At 44.7% G+C, this 20,541-nt stretch overlaps 1 protein-coding gene across 4 annotated transcripts in view; it reads right to left on the bottom strand.

Annotated features, from left to right (window-relative positions):
- The window catches only part of rarga (retinoic acid receptor gamma a), a 45,274-nt gene that overhangs the window by 12,276 nt on the left and 12,457 nt on the right, over window positions 1-20,541 (bottom strand). For 3 of the 4 annotated variants that reach the window (XM_078255028.1, XM_078255027.1, XM_078255029.1), the window contains one exon: window positions 18,530-18,892. In XM_078255028.1, coding sequence (XP_078111154.1) covers window positions 18,530-18,698 — 169 coding nt within the window. In that variant the 5' untranslated portion in view covers window positions 18,699-18,892. Of the gene's footprint in view, window positions 1-8,021; window positions 8,602-18,529; window positions 18,893-20,541 lie in introns of those variants that run through there. The other variant, XM_078255030.1, reaches the window with a different exon arrangement.

Raw genomic sequence — 20,541 nt, 5'->3', positions numbered from 1 at the left:
GAGTGATACAACGTGACATGGCACACTAGTCTTGCACGCACGCACGCACGCACCTTTAACTATAGCTCCCCCGAAAAAGCATACAAGCAGAGCAGGAAAGACAGCAGGTGGGATAAGCCTGTATCCTCAGGGCACATTTTAAAAAGTGGAATTACCCTTGCAGTCTGGTGGTGCTCTCAAAACACCCTTTCTTCTTTACAGCACCTCATAAAGGGCCTTTTGATATTTTCTTGATGGAGTCGGCCAAGCCAACATTTGGCAGCAAGCACCCCCCCCTTTTCCTGCACCACACAACCCTGTCAAGAAACACACAAGTTGGCTTCAAACGGACAAACTTGCCCACCAAGCTGCTTGTCCCCAGTGAACCCATGCAAAAAAAAGTTCCCTTCACATGTCTTTGAACAAAACCTGAGGAAGGAGGTATTCAAAAGAGAGGGGAAATTAAAGGAAACATACTTTCAATGAAAGGATTTTAGTCAGTGGGCTTTTATAGCTAGTGCAGGAAAAAGCAGACAGTCAAGTGCAGATCTGTGGAAAAAATGTGCCCCCTCAACCCTGTGGTGAGCTCCAGCTGACTCTTCGTCTGCCCACCAGAAGACAGAGAGGAACACAGATCTCCTCCGGTGACTGCAGAGTGAACCCAAACCTGGCAATGCGGCGCAAGCCTGGGCCATTGATCATGTCAAGAAGACAGGACAACTCACAGGCAGGCGAGGAAGCAGACAGAGAGCGAAGACAGGCAGACAGCTGAGGTGAGGAGAGAAGAGAGGAGAGAAGAGTCATTGAGGCAAACCCTGAGTCCTTTGATCCTCAGGTTGTTCCTCATCCTCCCAGACTTCCTCTCACCATCTGTAGCCCTGGCTCTCACCTGTCTGTCTCTGGCAAGGTCACTACTGCTTGTTCAATTGCTATTGCTTCCTCCCCACAACAATAGAAACTTACAAAAGTAGAAGTAGCCCAGTTCTGGCTGCAGCCTTGCTCTGTCAGAGGAAGTGAGGGGAAAGGAGGATAATGTAAACAACAACAGTAGTATTCACTCCAGCTCATTGGGGAAGCACCACAGACCAAAGCGGGGAAACGCAAACCTCTTATTGGAAGGAACAAGCACACGTAGTAGTAGCACACAGTTCATTCCCACTCAACATGTAAATGTCTGTGCCCAAGCGTCTGCACACACTACAATAAGCATTTTTTTTTCCATGGCCAAGCCATCTATCTAACTATTTGCATCTAGCTACAGTTTCCCTCCATTTTTTCACTTGGAAGGACTTTAAGGCAGCACTACGAGAGACAAAAGCAAAGACCGAGACTGAGAGTAAGATCAACAGTGAGAAAGTAGCCAGAAAATGACTGTGGCTTCCTGATGTCTGAGTGATTAGAAGTGCATACTTTAAGTATGTGGTGATTTTTGAAACACTTGCACAAAGTCCCCTTAAACTGGCACAAACAGTCATACCAGAAGTCACTCTGAGAAACTTCTGCTTTGAGTGGTTTAGTGGAGCAATGATGCATATCAGAGTTTTTCACTTTTGCTTGGCAACCAACCGCTAACAGGTTGCCCAACTCTGCGTCTGGGCGGAGGCTGTCAGAGCACAGACAAGAAATTCAGATTGGGGCCCAACAGTGATTCATTTCCTTTGATGTATGCCCCCTGATGTGCTGGAAGTTCCATGTAAGATTAACATGGGGCAATAACATCACATTTTGACATTTGACTATTACCATTCAGAGAATACGTCACTGAGAAAGTAAGCAATGCCCATTCAGTAAGTTCCCATAACAGAAGTGCACCCTGAACTCATTGAACATTCCTGAACAAGGCATAAATCATCCCAAGCAGTCCCTAACTCCTTTGCTGGATTGCTTCCTGTCTAACTGTCTGTCTGTCTGGCTGGCTGGTTTACTCTCAGTGTTTTCTGGCAAATGTGAGGTGCTCAAACAATGGAGAAGGAGCTGATAAATCCAGGCCTACTGACAGGATGACTACAGCCGGCTCTCATTCAATCACAGGTCATGCTACAGTGTAGACATGGTCGTATTATCTGCTAGTTTGCAGCCCCTGAAGAGCTTGTGATTTTTTTCTTTGTCTCTATGCATGCCTGTTCGTGAGTGTGTGTCATGTGTGTAAGTGATAATGCATTTCTTGTGTCAGATTCAGAGCAACACATTTACTGCAGGGCACCACTGAACAGTGTGTGGGTTTACACGCACTTCAGTTATTTGGCAATTGTCGGTTTTCTGCAGTAACCTGAATTTTCTTTGACAAAAACACAATTTAGATAGCTACATTTCTACAGGAAAACACTGATTTCATAGCCAAATTTACACAGGAACATGACAAAGAGCCAGCACAGGGAAAATAGCACTGTAAATGCAATGCAGTGGGATGAAAGGAAGGGTCATTACTGTAACTATGCATCCCTGTATACAAAATAAATACATCCAAAGTCTGACTAAAAAAGAAACTTGAATAAATAAGTCTGTCTCCACAGCTGTAGAGGAGACTACTTGTAAAATTTGGATACATGCGCACAGTAAAAGAAAAGACTGTGTGGTATTTTCTGTATTTTCTTCAAAAATATGATAGTAGGTTGGAGAGAAATCTGATAATTGACCAGCTATATGTAAAGTTTTCAAGATGTGAACACACTCTCCTGTTTCCTGTCTTAACCTGATTTCTCCCAATACCCTGGTTTCATGTGTGTGTGTAAACATAGTCAGTGAGTAAACACAGAAGCACACTGTGTGTGTGTGTGTGTGTGTGTGTGTGTGTGTGTGTGTGTGTGTGTGTGTGTGTGTGTGTTCTCCACTGAAATTTATGTTTCCCCAGTAAAAAGTCTCAAACCTTCAGCTAAGCACACAATTACAGGCATATCAGCTTACGCACGCACGCACACAACAAATTAACTAATGTTAGGTATAAATGAACTTGTTCCCCATTGACCCGAAAAGTCGTCATGGCAGTTGCACATATGCACATTGGCAGAATTTGACTAATATCCAAGTGAAAACAATGCCAGCGGGCCTCCCTCCTCTAACGTCTTTTCCATCATTCTCCACCCGTGAGCCCAGATAATAGCTGTACTACACCAGCCGCCCACCACTCCCTGCCAAACACTGTCTGCTGCGTAAACACAGCCCATTCACACATACACACAGAGGGAGGACAGTCAGGCTCGTCTGGGTTTTTAGTCCCGGCTTGGCTGTCCAAGCCCTCCGCTTCTCATAACAGTGAGCCCCTAGCAACGCTCGAGCCAAGCCGTCAGTCAATAACATGGTGGTAACAGAACTGCTATCTTCACTCTCCACTCACACATGGCTCCGAGCTAGCTGACATACACACACTCCTATATATACTATACACAAACACACATGCGCAACAGTACATTGCGTGCTCACCAGTGAAATAAACTCTCACAGGTGCATGCCTGTGTACAACATGCACACACAAACGCCAAGGTGCACACACATACACACACTGCCTGCCAATTGCCCACGCCTTTGTACAAGGGAAAATGTGCCTGGCAGGCAAAGAGCTGTTCTCAGTAAACTGCTACAATAACAGCAGCCAGACATTGGTGTTAGGGTGGGCAGCCACAATACCTGTGACCAGCAAACTATTGTGAAAGAACTTTCGAAAGTCCACATTTTATACTCTGCTGATACAAAGGGGTAAACTGTTGGCCCAGTTGCCTCATAACAGCCTGAGCAGGATTCCTCGTAATGTTTTAGCATAAGCGTTAGCACTCTTGTGAAATACTTTAATGAAGATGGACAGGAAGTCATACAGATTCAGCCTCCACACAGTGGTTGATGGGTTTTATTTACACCAGTGTGACTGACGCTGCTGAGGCTATAAACTTCTATTAGAGCAGAGCTGGATTCCAACACAGGTCTGTGGAATCCAGCCTGGCACATGGTCTGTCTCTGGATTTGACACAGCAGTCTGTGTGACCAAAGCCAGCCAAACAGGCACGTAAACACTACATACACTGACATATAATAATTCACATACAGCCATCACACACGCAAGCACAGGGTGACACGCTCATATATATGCAAAATCACACATTAAAAAGGGGCTTGTGAGAAAAACTTCAGGGATTGAAACTGTTTATTTATAGGTGGCACTGCCTATTAATGGGATGAGCTATTACCGCAGAGCTGAGACAGATCTGTTAGCAAGGTGGTGTGATACTGCAACACAAGTAGTCCTTATACTAATAATGGCTTCATGCTATAAAAATCTTTTCCATGTTGTAATGTAATATAATACAGAATTTATCATATAACTATAATGGAGTTAGCATGAACATGCCTTCTTGTCAAATGAAACTGTATTTAATATTATAGTTTCAGATTCAATTTATTGTCATTGCAGAGTGCTAGTGTGAATACAACAAAAAGAGCTGCCTGAGCTTCTGCAAAATAGAGTATTATCAAGACACACATACCTGCATACATGTATCAGCCCATGCATATACACACACATGTACAAATAAATACCTACACTTATACAACCATAGTAATTGGCCTTTCTCTAGAGAGCAGCTTAGCAAAATAGGGGCCCTCCATCCACTAACTGCACTCTAAAATGAGGTGCTTTTTCAATTACAGCTTGGAGTTAAAGAACAGAAAAGGTTACTTTCATGCTTCAGTGTTTTGTACATTTCACTTTGAACTGATTTTCTACTTCAAATAGCTCATTTAGTTGCATTGGCATAATTGTTTTCAGACACAAGTTAAGGTCTTTCCTGAGGTCATATCAATTACGACTCAGTGACCTTGGACCAGCTGACTATTTAAGCCTTGTAACTTCAACCATTCATTTGACATTATCTTGAAAGGATCAACAAGGTTTATGTATATATAACAGAACTGACGAGTCCTCATTAGAACTGCAACCATGGTACTATAAGTCTCCTTTATTCACACACACACACACACACACACACACACACACACCCCCCCCCCTACCCAAGAATCCACTATCTATTCCCAGTCCTGCCCCCTCAGGCATTCTAATCTTTTAATTGAATCTTTTGTAATTATAATGAAATAACTGCGGACTTCCATCAGGGAGAAAATGATCGGGGGCCAGAATGTGCCAGCGGTCACAGGAAGCTCTTATTTCTCTGCCATTGCTGCCTAGATATTCCCCTATTTCAATTAGCTCCTCAATTCACATTTGAACAGCATATTAAGGGAAAACAAAGAGGTGTGTGTGCCTGTGTGATTGCACACATGGTGATGGACTTTAGCAATATGTTACTGCCATGTTACTCTCTTGTTTTTATCACTTGCAAACATCACAATTAATATCCAAACAGTGTTCTAAAAGATCTAGCCACGAGTGTGATTTGGTGAAAAAAAAAACACACTTCCCCTTCTTCTGACCCTGGAGAACTGCTAAGCATAATTGCCTCATTCTTCTAAGCAAATGAACATTGGCAGAGAAGGGATCGGTCTGCATAGGCTCTCTGAAATGGCTTCCCTGGCAGTTGACTAATTCAGTTCTCATTGATGTATGACTAAATCAGTGTCCATTATCCTTACTTGCAGGGAAGCTCAGATGTAGTACCAGCTCCGTGGTATAAGGTACTTAAGAGCATTACACAAGCCAAGCTGGTTGAAAGGGTCTCCTTTTCAGCAAGCTGACAAGGCCGCCACACATGGTGTAGATCTGACATTGGCCAGGCCGTAGCCTCTCACTAACCTCTGACATTGAGGTCTCCCAGTGGTGAACAAAAACAGGAAAACTGACCACACATTTTTAAAGTCCTCTGACTGTCCCGGGCTAACAACAGTGACACTTATCACCGCAGGAGATTTACTGCAGAGACAATAGGATATCTCATTTTGTGTAAGATTTAGGGGGACAAACATTTTAAATTGCATTTCCCACAGATTATCAAAGAAATACTGACCATTTTAAGATAAGATGTTTTCATGAAATTCACCTCAAAGCACATATTTTTCCACACTGTTGAATTAATTTTACAAACAGAGGAAAAACACAGTTTGACCACAGTAATTCATTGTTGAGTATCATGCAAGGGCCAGGTAACTCTCTTTGCAAACCCGGTGGTTATTTTGGTGTGTAGAGAGCGTGCTTGTGTGAGCGTGACATTAGGAGCCAGACAGGTCCCTCTGTTGTGCAGCTGGGCTGGCTTAATGAGATATCAGACTTAAACATCAATTCATCAGCCTCATTGATGAGGACAATGAGGGGCAACTGCTTCAGCAAAGAGAGGCATTATGGCTCCTCATGTGGAGATAGGGCTGCCTTGTTTACAAAGGTTATTGGGCACAGAGGGCTTGAAACAGTACACCACACCAGCTTCCACTTTGCTCTGCTCTGCTAGACTCAGCTCCTTTACCCTCGGGGCAGCTTCTCAGGAGTTTTTTTTTTTTTTTTTATCTCTTTAATTTTTCTGGAACAAAGACTCAAATGAAAAATGTACTTCTGGAATCTGGAGGCCTAATTTTCAAATGTGTGCATGTGTGTGAATAGGTTAACAGGAGAGGCCATAGAAGTCTGATTGATTAAATAAACAAATCTCATCTTGTTATCATCAGGGCTCCCCTAGCTAAGCAGAGCAGGCTGGGCTGGCTGGTGTCCCCCCTGGCCTCAGCCTCCACTGACAGGGCATCTGTCTTCATTAAAGCTCAGCCAGTGTGCATGACAGCCACTGAAACGCTGGTGTCTTCACGATTAATGAAGACAGATGACTCCCCCCCGAGAGGCAGTTAAAAGGAACAGTAGGAGGATGAACAAACAGGAGGATGCACATATACCATAATACCAAAAATAATCAGAACCAAATTCAAATAGCTTCCCAAAAACAAGAAAACAGGTTAGTTGTTTATCCCACCGCTCTATCTATTCTTGTATTCTTGATTGTTTTTACACTGTCATATCTGGCTTGGATCCCTCCACATTTCTCCCACCATGCCATGCATTCACACCCCCACTCCTTTTCCACTCTCACACGCTCTCTCACAGCAGTAGTGGCCCCCTGGAAGTGTATGGAAATGGACCCCAGTTTTGTCTGTCCAGAGACAGGCCTGTTAGAGTCAGAGCCTTGTCTGAAGTCAGAGGTGGAAGACGGGTGAGGAAAAATGAAAGTCTGACAGAGGAAAAGAGAGAAAGGAAAACTGGCCAGAATATCCATCAGCTTTTTTTTAGACTGTGTATGCATTCTATATTTCTAATTTATTAATTTATCCATTAAATAATTCATCTACTTATTAATTCATAGCTCCAGAGGAATATCATTATCCATCTTGTATCCAGAAGCATAAACAAACCTCTGACTTTATGAGGACTGCATCAGGCTACACAACTTTCAACATCTGTCATATTACACAGGCTATATTTGTCAATAACCTTTCATGATAAATACATCAACAAACCAAACTTGTAGAGTCAAACCCACATGAAGACAGAAAGATTAACTTAACCTGTTTGGGTATCCAAAGCATCAGTGTTTTCTCTTCCAGTCACACACGCCAACTCTATTTCTCTTTCTTTCATCTGTTCATACTCATAGTATTTTTTTTAGTATACAGCACCTGGCAAGGTCAAACCTCAGGTGGCAACACAGTGTCACTCAAACTTGACTACATGGGCTCAAACCCACAAGTCAAACATCGATACACACAAGTACACACACACACACACACACACACACACACACACACACACACACACACACACACACACACACACACACACAGAGAAATACACACACAGTGCATATCATATCATAGCAGAGAGTTTTTTTCAGATGGCTGAGCAGCTCAAACTGGCTGTGGGCTGTGAGGGGGAGAGGAGAGCAGAGGAGAGGAGACTGTCCCAGTCTTTTCCTGTGCCCCTGACAGCAGCCCCCTTGGTCGAGCCCTGAGGGGTAAGCAAGCTAGGAATGAGAGAGAGAGAGAGAGAGAGAGAGAGAGAGAGAGAGAGAGAGAGAGAGAGAGAGAGATAGCCATGATTGTGTCATACAAGAAATGCCACTTACACTGAATGCTGGCACTGCCTGTCCAAGCGAAGGGGTCCAGCCCCGCAAAGAAGGGGCTCGCCTTCCGCAGCATGCATGCACCGCGGCTGCTGACATCATAGAGTTGACGGGGGCCCATACCCAGAGCCTCCATACAGTCGAACATGGCACCCCCCCCAGCCCTCAGCAACAATCACTATGAGCCCTCAGTCCTGCCTGTGTCCTGCCCTGCTTCCACTGCTCACGTCACCCGCTGGAGCAGTGACAACAACAAACAGCAGCACCAGCTAGCTGGATCTGCTACCTTCCCTTCCCTGCCTGTACTAATCTCTCGCTGTCACTCTCTCTGCTGCCCTTTCCTGCCGATGCTGGATTTCCCCTCTTTCCCTCTCAGCTGGAATGCAGATCTGGTTCCTGCCTGGCTGAGCTGAGCTGAGCTGAGCGTGACTCTGACTCTCTACTCTCCCCCTGCCCTTGGGTGAGCTGCTCTCTGTCTGCTGTAACAGACCTAAATAACTCTCACAGCCTCTCACAGCTCTCGCTGAGCCCCAGACACGGCGGAGCAAACCAACTGCCTCGGCATGACGCTCTGAGAGGGGGTGGAGAGAGAGAGAGAATGCCATAGAGGAAGGGCTAGAGAGAGGGACCCAGGAGGAGGGGGGAGAAGGGAGGGAGAGGGAGGAGAGAGGGCCGGCCAGCAGAGCCTGCACTGGAGGAAGAACTGATCTGGTTAAAGGACAAAACTCTATTCCTATTCTTCTTTTGTCCGTGCTGCTTTTGTGTTTTATATTTCAGCCCAGAATGCAAACAAACAGCCCCCCTCCCCTTGTGTCCCCCATTCAGATCTGGTCCCTGTCTCTGTCTGTCTTTCCATTGCACCTCCCCCAATTCCACTGCAGTAAATATGAGCCCACATCCCCTCCCTTCTCTGAGCCCCCGTCTCTAATCATAACCATATTAAAGTCCAGCCACTGGCCGGGTGAGTATGTGTGTGAGAAAGAGAGCCAGAGAGATAGAGCCAGAGAGAGAGAGAGAGAGAGAGAGAGAGAGAGAGAGAGAGAGAGAGAGAGAGAGAGAGAGAGAGAGAGAGAGAGAGAGAGAGAGAGAGAGAGAAAGAACATTGTGCTGTGGTTGAACCCAGAAACCAGATGCCAGGGTAAATCTCTCCCTCCTCTCTGTGTGTTTGAGGGAACAGAGGATGGGCAGTTCTTTCTGTCTCTCCCTCTGGAAGTGCTTTAACAGTGATGAATGAGGGCTGCCTTGCTCATTCCCCGCAGAGCATTTACAGAGACAAATACTCCCAGTATACAAACACACCATGTGCTGGACACACTTCTCACAGGTTCTCTTGACCTTGTTTGTGATTTATCTCTGAGCAACTATTGCGAAGAAATACTGAGAGATGCAAGGATGCAGATGTGATAAGGTTGTGCGAGTAATGAATTGTAATTTGCCACCTGAATGTATCATTGAGCCTTCCACATTCAGTCTTCTTTAGCACAGACTGTTCTGTGTATCGCTGAAATAATTCAATTTAAAACATAGCACTGCCCTCACAGTGACGGTAAATCAAAGGAAATCAATAGGCGGTCCGCGGTCAATAAAAAAGCCTGTCACTGGTCCTAACTGTTGCTCAGCAGACGGATAGACTCTAGCTGAGCTAAAGCAAACAGTTTGATACAATGGGACATATATGATAATAGAATGGCTTTCGTCTGTGTGCGCTGCACATTCATCTCCCCCCTGACAGACCAGTACAAGTGGTACAGCCCAGCATGCAAAAAAGACAACATTTCCTGTCAATCTGTGCTGCTGGCTACGCTCTCCATAAACACACAGTGCCCTCCCTCCTCCCCGTCCGTCTCACACTTCACTGTTTTTCCTGTCTCATGAAAGAAACCATGCTTTGACGTTTCGGGCTATTTTGAATGATTTCGATTAAATTGTTTATTGACTTAAAAGCTTTTCCTTCAGTTGAGATCTCTTGTTTATTTTGTTAAGCTGGCACACTTGAGCAGTGATACACACATACAGGCTGATACTCCTTGCATACACACAGGCACACATTTAACAGCTCTTTTGTTGCATCAAACAGTTAACATCAGTAGTTTTTATGTGTTTCTACAAACAGCCGTCGGGTCATAAAGAGTAAGCTTTATGACAGCAAGAATAGAACAGTGAGGCTAGATAACAAAATGATCTATCAAAGGTGCCCCTGCTAACAGTTTGTTGTTAAAAACAACTCTTCCTTTCCACCCATTTACACAATAATTCAAAAAAATTCCTGATCTGGATGCATTTCAGATTAAATTATCATTGCCACGAGTAACATTTTTATGATCAACAAGCATTCTTCTCACACTCGTCTTTCACTCTGTTTCCTGTGTTTTTTTTTGTTTTTTTGCTGCTAGTTTCAAACTGCATCCTGGAAACTAAAAACTGGCTTATCCCCTGGTGTGCAAATGTTCTTTGTAACATCAGTGTTGTTTGCCAGGGCTGCTCTCTGGACCGGCGAGCTGCAACACAATCCATTTATAATATGTGCTCACACTTGAAACTCTTTCGTTTTTGGAGATTTATGGACCTTATCCGATTCTCTCCTGGTTTTGACATTTCTTTTTTACTGTGTTTGAGACTATAATTCAGACCACTAACCCCGGGTTCTTCACTTATTAGCATACAGCACTGTGAGCTGAGAATCTTCCAGCGCTTCAGAGGGTTTGCAGAGTGAGTTTAGACATCTAATCTACACATACTCCATACTGTTGCTGACCCAGGCCGGTCCCTGCCTCCCCTTCCTCCTCTCCCTCCTCCCCTTCCTTCCCCAGCCAGAGAGGTTGAACTCTAGAAGAAACCCCCACTGGGCCACTAACTTTCCCCCCAAACTTATCCTGCTCTCCCTCCTTCTATTCTTCACTCTCTGGCTCACAATTCTCTCCATCGCTCTCCTTTAATTCCCCCCACCCCCACACCCCTCTGTTTCTGCAAATACTCTCCCCATTTCATCAAGTTCCCTATGGCCATTATTTTCCCTAACTGCATGAGTTGTTTTAGCTGAAAAAGTTCTCTGCTTTTGTTTCTGGTTTTGGAAATGTTCCATTTTCAGAGACTGCCAACTCACTGGTCATTTTGTGACTGCTGCTTTCAATCATGTTTAATTGCACTGATTAGACCAGACTTCTACACAAAATGTTGACATGTTTCTTCTGTGATATGATGTTTCATCTCTTAGATAAGTAGATTGTGGACGCTCAGTCAGCTGGTCCCAGACTGCTTATAGTGCCACGTGGGCTAGGGCCCAGGAAAATCAAGCTTTACTACTGTCTGACGTGCTGATGCCGATTACAGATAAGACGTATACAACACATTGTTGCCACTTCCTCTGTATACAGTCATTCAGGTTCCAGCCAAGCAGTCAACAACACAGTGGTGTGTGAGGCAATAAAGAATTGTTTTTAAATGCCTATGCGCTAAATGCAGCATGGTGATTTTGAAAAGAATGTAGAGCTTTTTCAATGCTGATGTGAACATGTGTGTGGACGTGGTGAAACAGATTGACGGTGATGATACACTGAACACCAGTACAGAGCGCCCTCCCACTGCAGCTAGATTCAGGTTACTCACACACACACACACACACACACACACACAGGTTGTTTTTAACACCTGAAGTCCATGCATCCAAAAACATTTTCCATCATTTTCATTTATGAACTCATTCAAAATAGTAGTGTCCTATATAAGTTACGGTGGGCTGTTATGTTTGTTAGCGAAAACAGTGCACAATCCTAGCGTTCTTACTCATCACATCCATTAACGTCTCCACCAGCCATAGGTTTTACACGTTTAGCTCTGACAAGACATGTAATCTTATCCACTCATCTACTTCACTCTCTCACAATATATCTCTAGAAGATACCTGATGTGTCACTGAGGAGGGATGTCGGCTAGGTGAGGCATGACTTAGACTAAAGAGAGCTCTTTTTTGAGCGGCGGCCACGTTGGCCTCTGTTCACATGCTGGTCCCACCAAAGACCTAACAGAGCTACTTTTCAGAGCACTATCAGTCTTGGCCATCTTTCAGCAAAGTCTTTTTCACTCTCTGTCTTTCTCTCTCTCTGTCTGCACTGTCATGACATTTCGCTACCCATGTTTTGTGGGAAAAAAAGAAAGCTTTCAGTTGTGTGGCCAAAAATATGAACCCCCCCCCCCCCCATCTTGTCCTCTCACGCCTTCTGAGGGCCCATCCCTCTTTTCTCGCCATTGCGCGCTCTTCATCTTGCACGTGCCCGCAAAGGCCCATCTGAAAACAGACCCCTCCCATTTTTAATAGTAGCCTTCATCTGTCATCGTGTCAGAGCTGTAGTACACTCTGTGGCCTCTCCCTTACTAGCAACCTTTGCTGACTTTCAACACACGCAGGCATGCAGGCTCAAGCAAGCACACACACACACACACACACACACACACACACACACACACACACACACACACACACACACACACACATTTAATACACACACAAAGTTTCAGAAAGTTTCCAGCACTTAGGGCAAATTGGCTCCAACTTGCACAGAGGGATAACCAGAGGAAATCCAACGTGAAGGCTAAGGAGAAGAAGAGAAAGAGGAGAGAGAGAAGCAAGGGAATTCAAGAGTGCATAAGCCGACAGGGTTTAGGAGGATATCATCGCAGGAGCAGATATTCCACTCAGTTACACAAAAACTCCTTCAGTGCGTGCTTTAAATTGACTGGAAAAACAAAGTGGGTCTTTCTGGCCAGTTCACCCCTAATCTGATAAATAAATGCCAGCAATGGTTGAAAAATATAAAAAGAACGATGTGAGGGGAATCAATTTCCAAAAAGAAGAGGAGCGCCTCAGAGAGCTGTCATCTTGAGGCTAGCGGTAGCCAAGGGAGATGAAAGCAGGGATGTCAGATCATGCAGGGCTGTTTATTAAAGCAGAGGAGGCTCCTTCTAAAATTTCCCTCGGGATGAAGTATCTATCTATCTATCTATCTATCTATCTATCTATCTATCTATCTATCTATCCAGTCTCACTGACAGATCAAGGACACGGCCAAACAGCACTACACATACTGTCATCACACACAAGTACACACAAATGGTCGAGTTCTAGCATTGCTAATGTGCTGGGTAGATCATGGTTACAGGAGCAGAGATGCCAGCGAGCAGATGGCTCTATAATGGCACTTTTTTTCGGATTTAGTTTTGACACTTGTAATGGTGAACGGCGGGGTCAAAACTAAACACTGCTAACAATGATCTAGTGTAATAACTGGGTGCTTCATAGTTTGATGTAGTACTATCTTTAATGTGATTTGAAAATGCAAAACTGTTGCTGGATAGAGATTAATTTGTAGTTTAGCATATCCAGATTTGATTTTTTGTATGGTTTTGGTAAAGGCTCGAACAACATGATGATGCTACTCTTGTTAAGAAAGAAATACAAGATTGGCAGGTGATCACTTTCACTGCTCTAATTTAGTCTTTACAATGATTATATGCAATGACCACATATGCGTCTCTCATTCCTGAAGTTTTTTTTCACTCCAGGTTCAGGCAGTTTTTCTGCACCTTCAATAAATCTATCCAAGATCAGTAAATGACACAGAGATTGACAAAGGTCGGCTTTGCCCTCTAGAGCCAACAGAAAATCAAAACAGAAAAAAACTCTCAGGTGTCTCAGAGGGCCTTTTACAAGTTTAAAAGAGAGGCAACATCACAGTTTGTAAAGAGCAAAGAGTTTGAGGGGGAAAAAATTCTGATTGGAGTCTTTCTGTGTCTGTAGGGAAGTAAGGGGTAGCAGGGCTGAGCTCATAATTTTCATATCCATACATAGCTCACTTTCTCTTTCATCTCCCTCCCTCCCTTCACTCAAATATGCAGTATCCCCACATAAGCACACACGTTATGCAAAATTCAAAACCTTCACAGTCAGGCACATACCCACATACAGTACCTCCATCAAGCCCGGGCTGAAACCCAGCACTTCAACCTTAAAGAAAATAAATAAAGCGGTACAATGTGCTGTTTGTGCTCTGCTTTGCATCCAGCCGAGAGGGCTTCACTCTGCTAGTCGTCAACATCCTTCCCTGCTGTCCCTCTCCTCCATTTAAGGTTTGCTTTAACATACCCTCTCGTACCACAATTCCCACCAAAATGGCTCCTTTACGCAACTCCCCAAGCTCCTTAAGCCAACATAACCTTCTTGTGTGTCTGTGTGTGTGTGTGTGTGTGTGTGTGTGTGTGTGTGTGTGTGTGTGTGTGTGTGTGTGTGTGCGCGCACACACACATGCATGCATATATGCTTAGCAGCCAGTATACCAATGTTTGTGCATGTGTGTCTGTGGCATATAAATCCATGCCCACCACACACTTCACATAAACAGCTGTTCACCAACTGAGCAGACTCAGGCAGCTTTTACACAAGTTTCAACACGCTATTTTATTCCTTTCTATTAATACAATCCTTTTAATTTCATCCCACTGTGATGCAGCTGAAAACATTCACAGTTGAGCCTCTCATGAGATTTCTGTTTGCATCACTCAGCAAAAAGCTCAAAATGATGGCCAGAGTAGAAAGTCCGAGCCCAGCAAAGGACTGCAGATTTTGGTCCCAGCCATGTGGGCTGAAGGAAATGACCTACTAGCTTTTCAAAACATCCCTGTGGCTGGCATTAAGGCCAGGGCTCCGGCCCTGATTGGTGAAAGCTTATAAAGGTGTTTCAGGGCTCAGTGGTGATGTTATCACATAGTAAGTGGCCTTAATGGGCTTCCAACTGTTTGTTTGAAGGGCTCCCATAATAACAGGGATCAACTGATAACGGCCTCTGCTACATACTGCACAGAGAGCCGTCAGAGCCTCTCATGGATGAACAAATGCCTTTGCGCATTTGTAAGGATATGGGTGGTAAAGAGGGAGTCTTGCAGCACACCCACATGGTCAGTGAACCTCATTCACACATGACTTGAATGTTAAAGTGCACTAAGCGCTAAGGTTTTCTGGGTCTGCTTACTTTACGTATGCATTAAGAATAAAGAAAAGCCTACTATCTCTACATGTGCAAACACAGCCATCCCTCCCATGTCCTGTCTCTTCCCACCTCTGTGCAAAACAGGTATTTCCAAAGACACTCTGGTGCCAAAGCACAGCGCCGCCGTGGGAGGTGCTCCGACCTGTCGGCACAGCATTCACACCCAACAAAAGGTAGGTGTCACCCGGGATACCTTTCTAACAACAATTACACACAGAGCTATGAAGCCAGGCAAGAATGCAGTTCTATTTACTGCACACACAAACACACATACACGCAGAGAAATATCCGCAGTGCTACTCCCTTTATGTGGAAGGTATTTTCTCACTCTGGCCTACAGACAGTCCTGACAACAATGAGCAGGCCTGTTAAGCCAACTCCTGGATAAGAAGTAGAAGGAGAAGAAAAACAGGGCCTGGGGAATGTCCAAACCAAGGCCTTTTGTCTTCCCCGCTAATGTTTAAAGGCTCTGACACACCAAGGCAGACCAGAAAAGGCAGTCGGACTGATCAGTCTCCCCGAGTTGGTCAAAAAAGTGCCTCGGAACGCACCGAAGTGACGTCGACTTGAGCATACGTTCTGTGCGTGTACGAGACGAAATACGTCTCCATAACAGCAGGCAGCGCTAATCTGTATCGTCGCCCAAAAAATTAAAACCGGCAGCTGATTGGACGAACGCGTCACGTGGGTCTGGCTTCTCCCTAATTTAAAAGCCAGACCATAATGGACGGCTCTTTCGGAATACGAGCTTGTATTTTACAAAAATAGTTCACCGAAACGTGTTTCTGAAAACATTTTAAGTGAGAAATAGGCCATGCCTGAATCTGTCTTCATTTCAGATCAACAAAGGTCAGTTTAAAAGATTTTCGTCACGCTCATCCCGCTCGTCATTTCCGGTAATTGGTCATTGAGTCCAACTGCCCCAACTGCCCAATGGCACAGAACACACCAAACAGACTCGGGTCACCAACCTCGCCAGACTGTCCGACAGCCAATAATCGGGTTGGTGTGTCAGCACCTTAAGAGAGTAGGGAATGACACTGCTGTCAGTAAAATGACTTGTAACATTCCTTGCCAAGGGAAACACCAAAAGGATGTTTTAAAAGCCGATACTAACAGCTGATTATTTTCCATCCACAGGCTGAAACCTACACCGATATGCAAATGTATTTTTTAAAGAGCTTTAGCACAAATAACCTGTAGGCAGGTCTAGTGCTGAAACAATTAGTCGATTAATTGAAAAAAAGAAAAGAACTTTGAGGACATTACTTGTGCTCTGAGATCTTGCATGTTTCACTATTTCTTGATTTCAGATATACCTGTTTTAAGGTAATTAATTATGTAAAAAAAGACTAAAAATAGTTTAATTTGTTGCTGATTTGAGACTCCTAGGGAAAAAATAATAATGCTGATCCTAATGTTTACAGTAAATAATATTAGACAATACTGACATTGATTTCATCAGCTAATAAAGAGGTAGAACTAAACAAAATGTCAATGCACACACATAAAGCTCAGTCCACGCTAATTGTCACTATGATCCTGACTTAATCTTTGACCCCGAACCTTGTTTAAACTCTGACACAGAGATTAAACTGAATAATTGCAGTCCTTAACCCTTGTGAATGATACTACTGCCAGCGTGGATGTGTCAGTACAAGCAGTCATGCATGAGAGCCCCAGTGCATGTAGTTGCCTGCGTCTGTTTGTGCTTTGATACTTGTTTTTGTCTTAACTCATGCCAGTGTAAAAATCAAAAGAATCCATCTGTCAGTGCGGTGGGATTTCACTATGCGTCAGGGGTATGTTTCTAGTTTTTAGATGAAAGAAGTGCTCTGTGTGTGTGTGTGTGTGTGTGTGAGTGAGAGTGAGAGAGAGAGAGAGAGAGAGAGAGAGAAAGAAAGAGAGCGAGAAAGAAAGAGAGCGAGAGAAAGAAAGAAAGAAAGAAAGAAAGAAAGAGAGCGAGAGAAAGAAAGAGAGAGAGAGAGAGAGAGAGAGAGAGAGAGAGAGAGAGAGAGAGAGAGAGAGAGAGAGAGAGACAGAGACAGGGAACTGTCTCTGGTGGTGTGTTTGCAAGTGTGTATCTGTGTTTTCCTAGCAGGGTGTGTTCTTAGATTCCACCACACTAGGACATTACCCCTAGGTGCTCTCGCTCCCTCTCTCGCTTGCTCTGGTTCTGTGAAAATACCTTGAGGATTAGGTGGGCAGCAGCGGTGAGGAGGAATTGGGGAAGGGGGGGGTAGTGATTGACAGCTGAAAGGCTGGAGAGGTGCTCAGGCATGCTGTGGTAGGGGAGAGAGGGGGACTGCACACACAGGCTGGGGGGCTTTCAGGCTCTGCACTCAGCTGTTGCCACCCACACCCATTATAGCCCCTCCACCACCTACCACCCACCAACACCTGCTGCCCATTTAGCACTGCACCCAGATAAGATTTCAAATAACTCCCGCTTACCTTTACCTCAAGCCCTAACCTCAACGAAAGTGCTCCTTCTGTACTCTCTCTTTCTTTCCTTTCTCTCACACTGACATCCTCACCCTCCAGCGAATTATGCAGCCGTGGTTTTATTCGTGGATAATCCCTGACCAGGAATCATGATGCTGATTAAAAAATTGCCTTTAGAAACTAGCAGGTGTTTTGAACAACAATGTATGTCCACAGTGTGTGTGTAATCTGGCCAGTTTTTCCATGACAGAAAAACACTCTGGATTACCAACAATCTCCTCTTTGTGCTCTCTGCTCTCTGCTCATACATCATCCCATTTTAGTGCTTCAACATACAACAGTGCCCCCTGTGCTCAGGTCTGAAACTAGTCTGACACTACTGGAGCGTGCTGCTTTAGCTCACCTTTCTTTCTCCAAAACGGTGATACCACACACTGCTTATTCTGAACAAACATTCAGATAAGTCTTTCAATTGCAATTGTGCTCATTTTCAAATATTTGTTGAGGCTCAGATCACTCATCACCTCACACTGAAAGAATGTTGTTTTGTCTCAGACTTGTGGGTTGCCTGCCTCACAAAAGCTCTGTGAGAGGTCCAGATACACACACACTCTCTCTCTCTCTCTCTCTCTCTCTCTCTCTCTCTCTCTCTCTCTCTCTCTCTCAAGCCAGAGTTTGAGGTCACAACCACACCATCTACAAGCATCTATACGGAAACCACAGGAGCAGAGTAATCATTGTATTGATGAAAGTGGACATTTTTTTCATGGTTTCGTTGGGGAGTTTTTTATACCACTCGTCCTATATCACAAACAGACCCTAAGGTTTTCCATTTCCACAAAATTACAAATAATGAAGTGCAATTTAAATAGCCGTATTTTCCTCTTTCCAGTGCACGTTCAAATTGTATAATGTGACTTAAATAAAATGAAGGTATGGACCATACATGTAGTGAAGAGTTGTAAGGGAAAATTATACGTGAGAGGGAGGAAAAGTCAAACGCACACAGTAATGAAAATTACTTACAGAGAGCAGCCATCTCTTTGGGCAGGTCAGCACCAAATCTTCCAAACAGGCTGCTGTTGGCCAGCAGGTCGAAAGGGGAGTGGCTTCTCATGGAGTTGAAGGCAAATGGGTAGACAGCAGGTGGGAAGCCGGTCATGTGACCCACCTGCTGTTCCCTGTTGGTAGCCATGGCAACAGAGCACACCCAGGGGTCCGCAGCAGGCCGCCGGGTGAAAGAAACGGCCGTCACAACACCTGGAAATCCCCGGTAAAGTTTAAATTTGTGTCCTTTCGAAGACTCTCAGGATGTGGGGAACGGATGAGTGATGATGAGGCCTCTGGTTTTAGTGACTCCACTTTAGAAGGGTCATCCAATTCAGTTTTCTGGGGAAAAGAAGGTAGATACATTTGTTATTTCTTTCTAATAAATTCCCACATAAAACGTGAGGATAAGTGTTTGTGATTGGTATGAACATGATGATACAATCAGTGGGTTGTGTTGAGATCCTCTCTGGATTCCACAAACACAATTCACCTCACGTCAACTCTGAGACTGTGATCCATTTACGTTCTGGGACGGAGAATAGTTTATCCATGGTTCTAATGTAAGAAGGATGTGCAAACTTTATACCAACAACAGTTATGAGAGAATGGGAAGTAAAGAGGAAGGAAGGACGACGAGAACCAAAACAGATAAAGACGTGAGAGAAAAATAACGAGTGAGCTGTAAGAGGAAAGCCAGAAAAACTGGGACTGGGCGAGGGGAAAAGAAAATAAGAAAGAAGTTTGGAAAAAGTTATATGAAGGAAGAGCGGGTGGGAGGGAGGGATGGGAAAAAAAGAGAGAGAGAGCTCTTGTTCTTGCAGTTTTGAAGAGCTTCCAGACTTCTACAGTGATTCCAGGCTATGCCATATGATTTAAATCACCAGAACTCTACTATAAAGAGCTCCTCTGTTCCTGCTGCCAGCCTAGCACAGCAGCCTGCCTCTCTGCCTCTTTCCCCCAGGACCAGAGGCCCAGACACGGGGTCCAGCATGGGGGGGTTGATGGGGGTAGAGGGTAGGGAAAATGAGATCCACTGATTGCTAACTGCTGCTGTCATTTCCAACTATCTTCTCTTGAGGTCAGGCTCCCATCCCACAGAGTCATTTTGGCTCTAACCTCCTGCAGCCCGCTCGTCACTTGGACTCCACACAGTAGGCCCAGACAAGTCAGGCTCAAGAGTGGACAAAGATGCAGTTATGGCCCACTGTTGACTATTAATACAAGAGAGGGTGAAAAAAATCCCAGCAAAGCCCCCCATTTTTTTGCCTTTTACGTCTCTAGCGTGATTTCATGAGTGGGTGGTGTGATCAGCTTGTTTTTGAAATGCGGCTTTGAAAAAAATCAGAGCCAAGGAATTTGTAACTACTGTGGCTTGTGAATCTGGGAGAAAAGACAGGGAAAAAATCTTGGTAATGAATTCGGTATAAACAAAGAAATGAGGGGGGGGAGAGATCTAAGGCTAAACCGGTGAACTGCTGAACTGAGCAAAAAAAACACACAGAGGAACAGTGACAGGGTCTGGGCACTGGGGGGCACTAAGAGGTGGCGCCGTGCCGAGGAAAGAGGGAGAGCTTTCCAAGACGCACACATATGCACCACAGTCTTAAACACATACACATGCAATCAAGCACTGAAAAAAAGAAAAACCTCTACACGTGTGAGGGCACACACACACACACACACACACACACACACACACACACACACACACACACACACACACACACACACACACACACACACACACACACACACACACACACACATTCTCACCCCTTGCCTTTTCCAGGACTCTGGCTCCCTCCCTGCCTCTCTTTCTGGCTCTTTCTCTTTCAACAGAGCCAGTTAATTACACCCTACTGCTGCAGGCAGCTTCAAACCACCACTAATTTAGAGTTCCATTACAGTAAACTGTTCCACATGTGCATCCAGGGCCCAGGCAGGCTCGGGTGGCCACGTTTCAGGAAGAAGCAGCCGTCGATAGGCAC

This window comes from Sander vitreus, chromosome 7 (assembly GCF_031162955.1).
Source record: "Sander vitreus isolate 19-12246 chromosome 7, sanVit1, whole genome shotgun sequence".
In the NCBI taxonomy this organism is placed as follows: Eukaryota; Metazoa; Chordata; class Actinopteri; order Perciformes; family Percidae; genus Sander; species Sander vitreus.
This window is presented reverse-complemented; position numbering and strand designations above follow the sequence as displayed.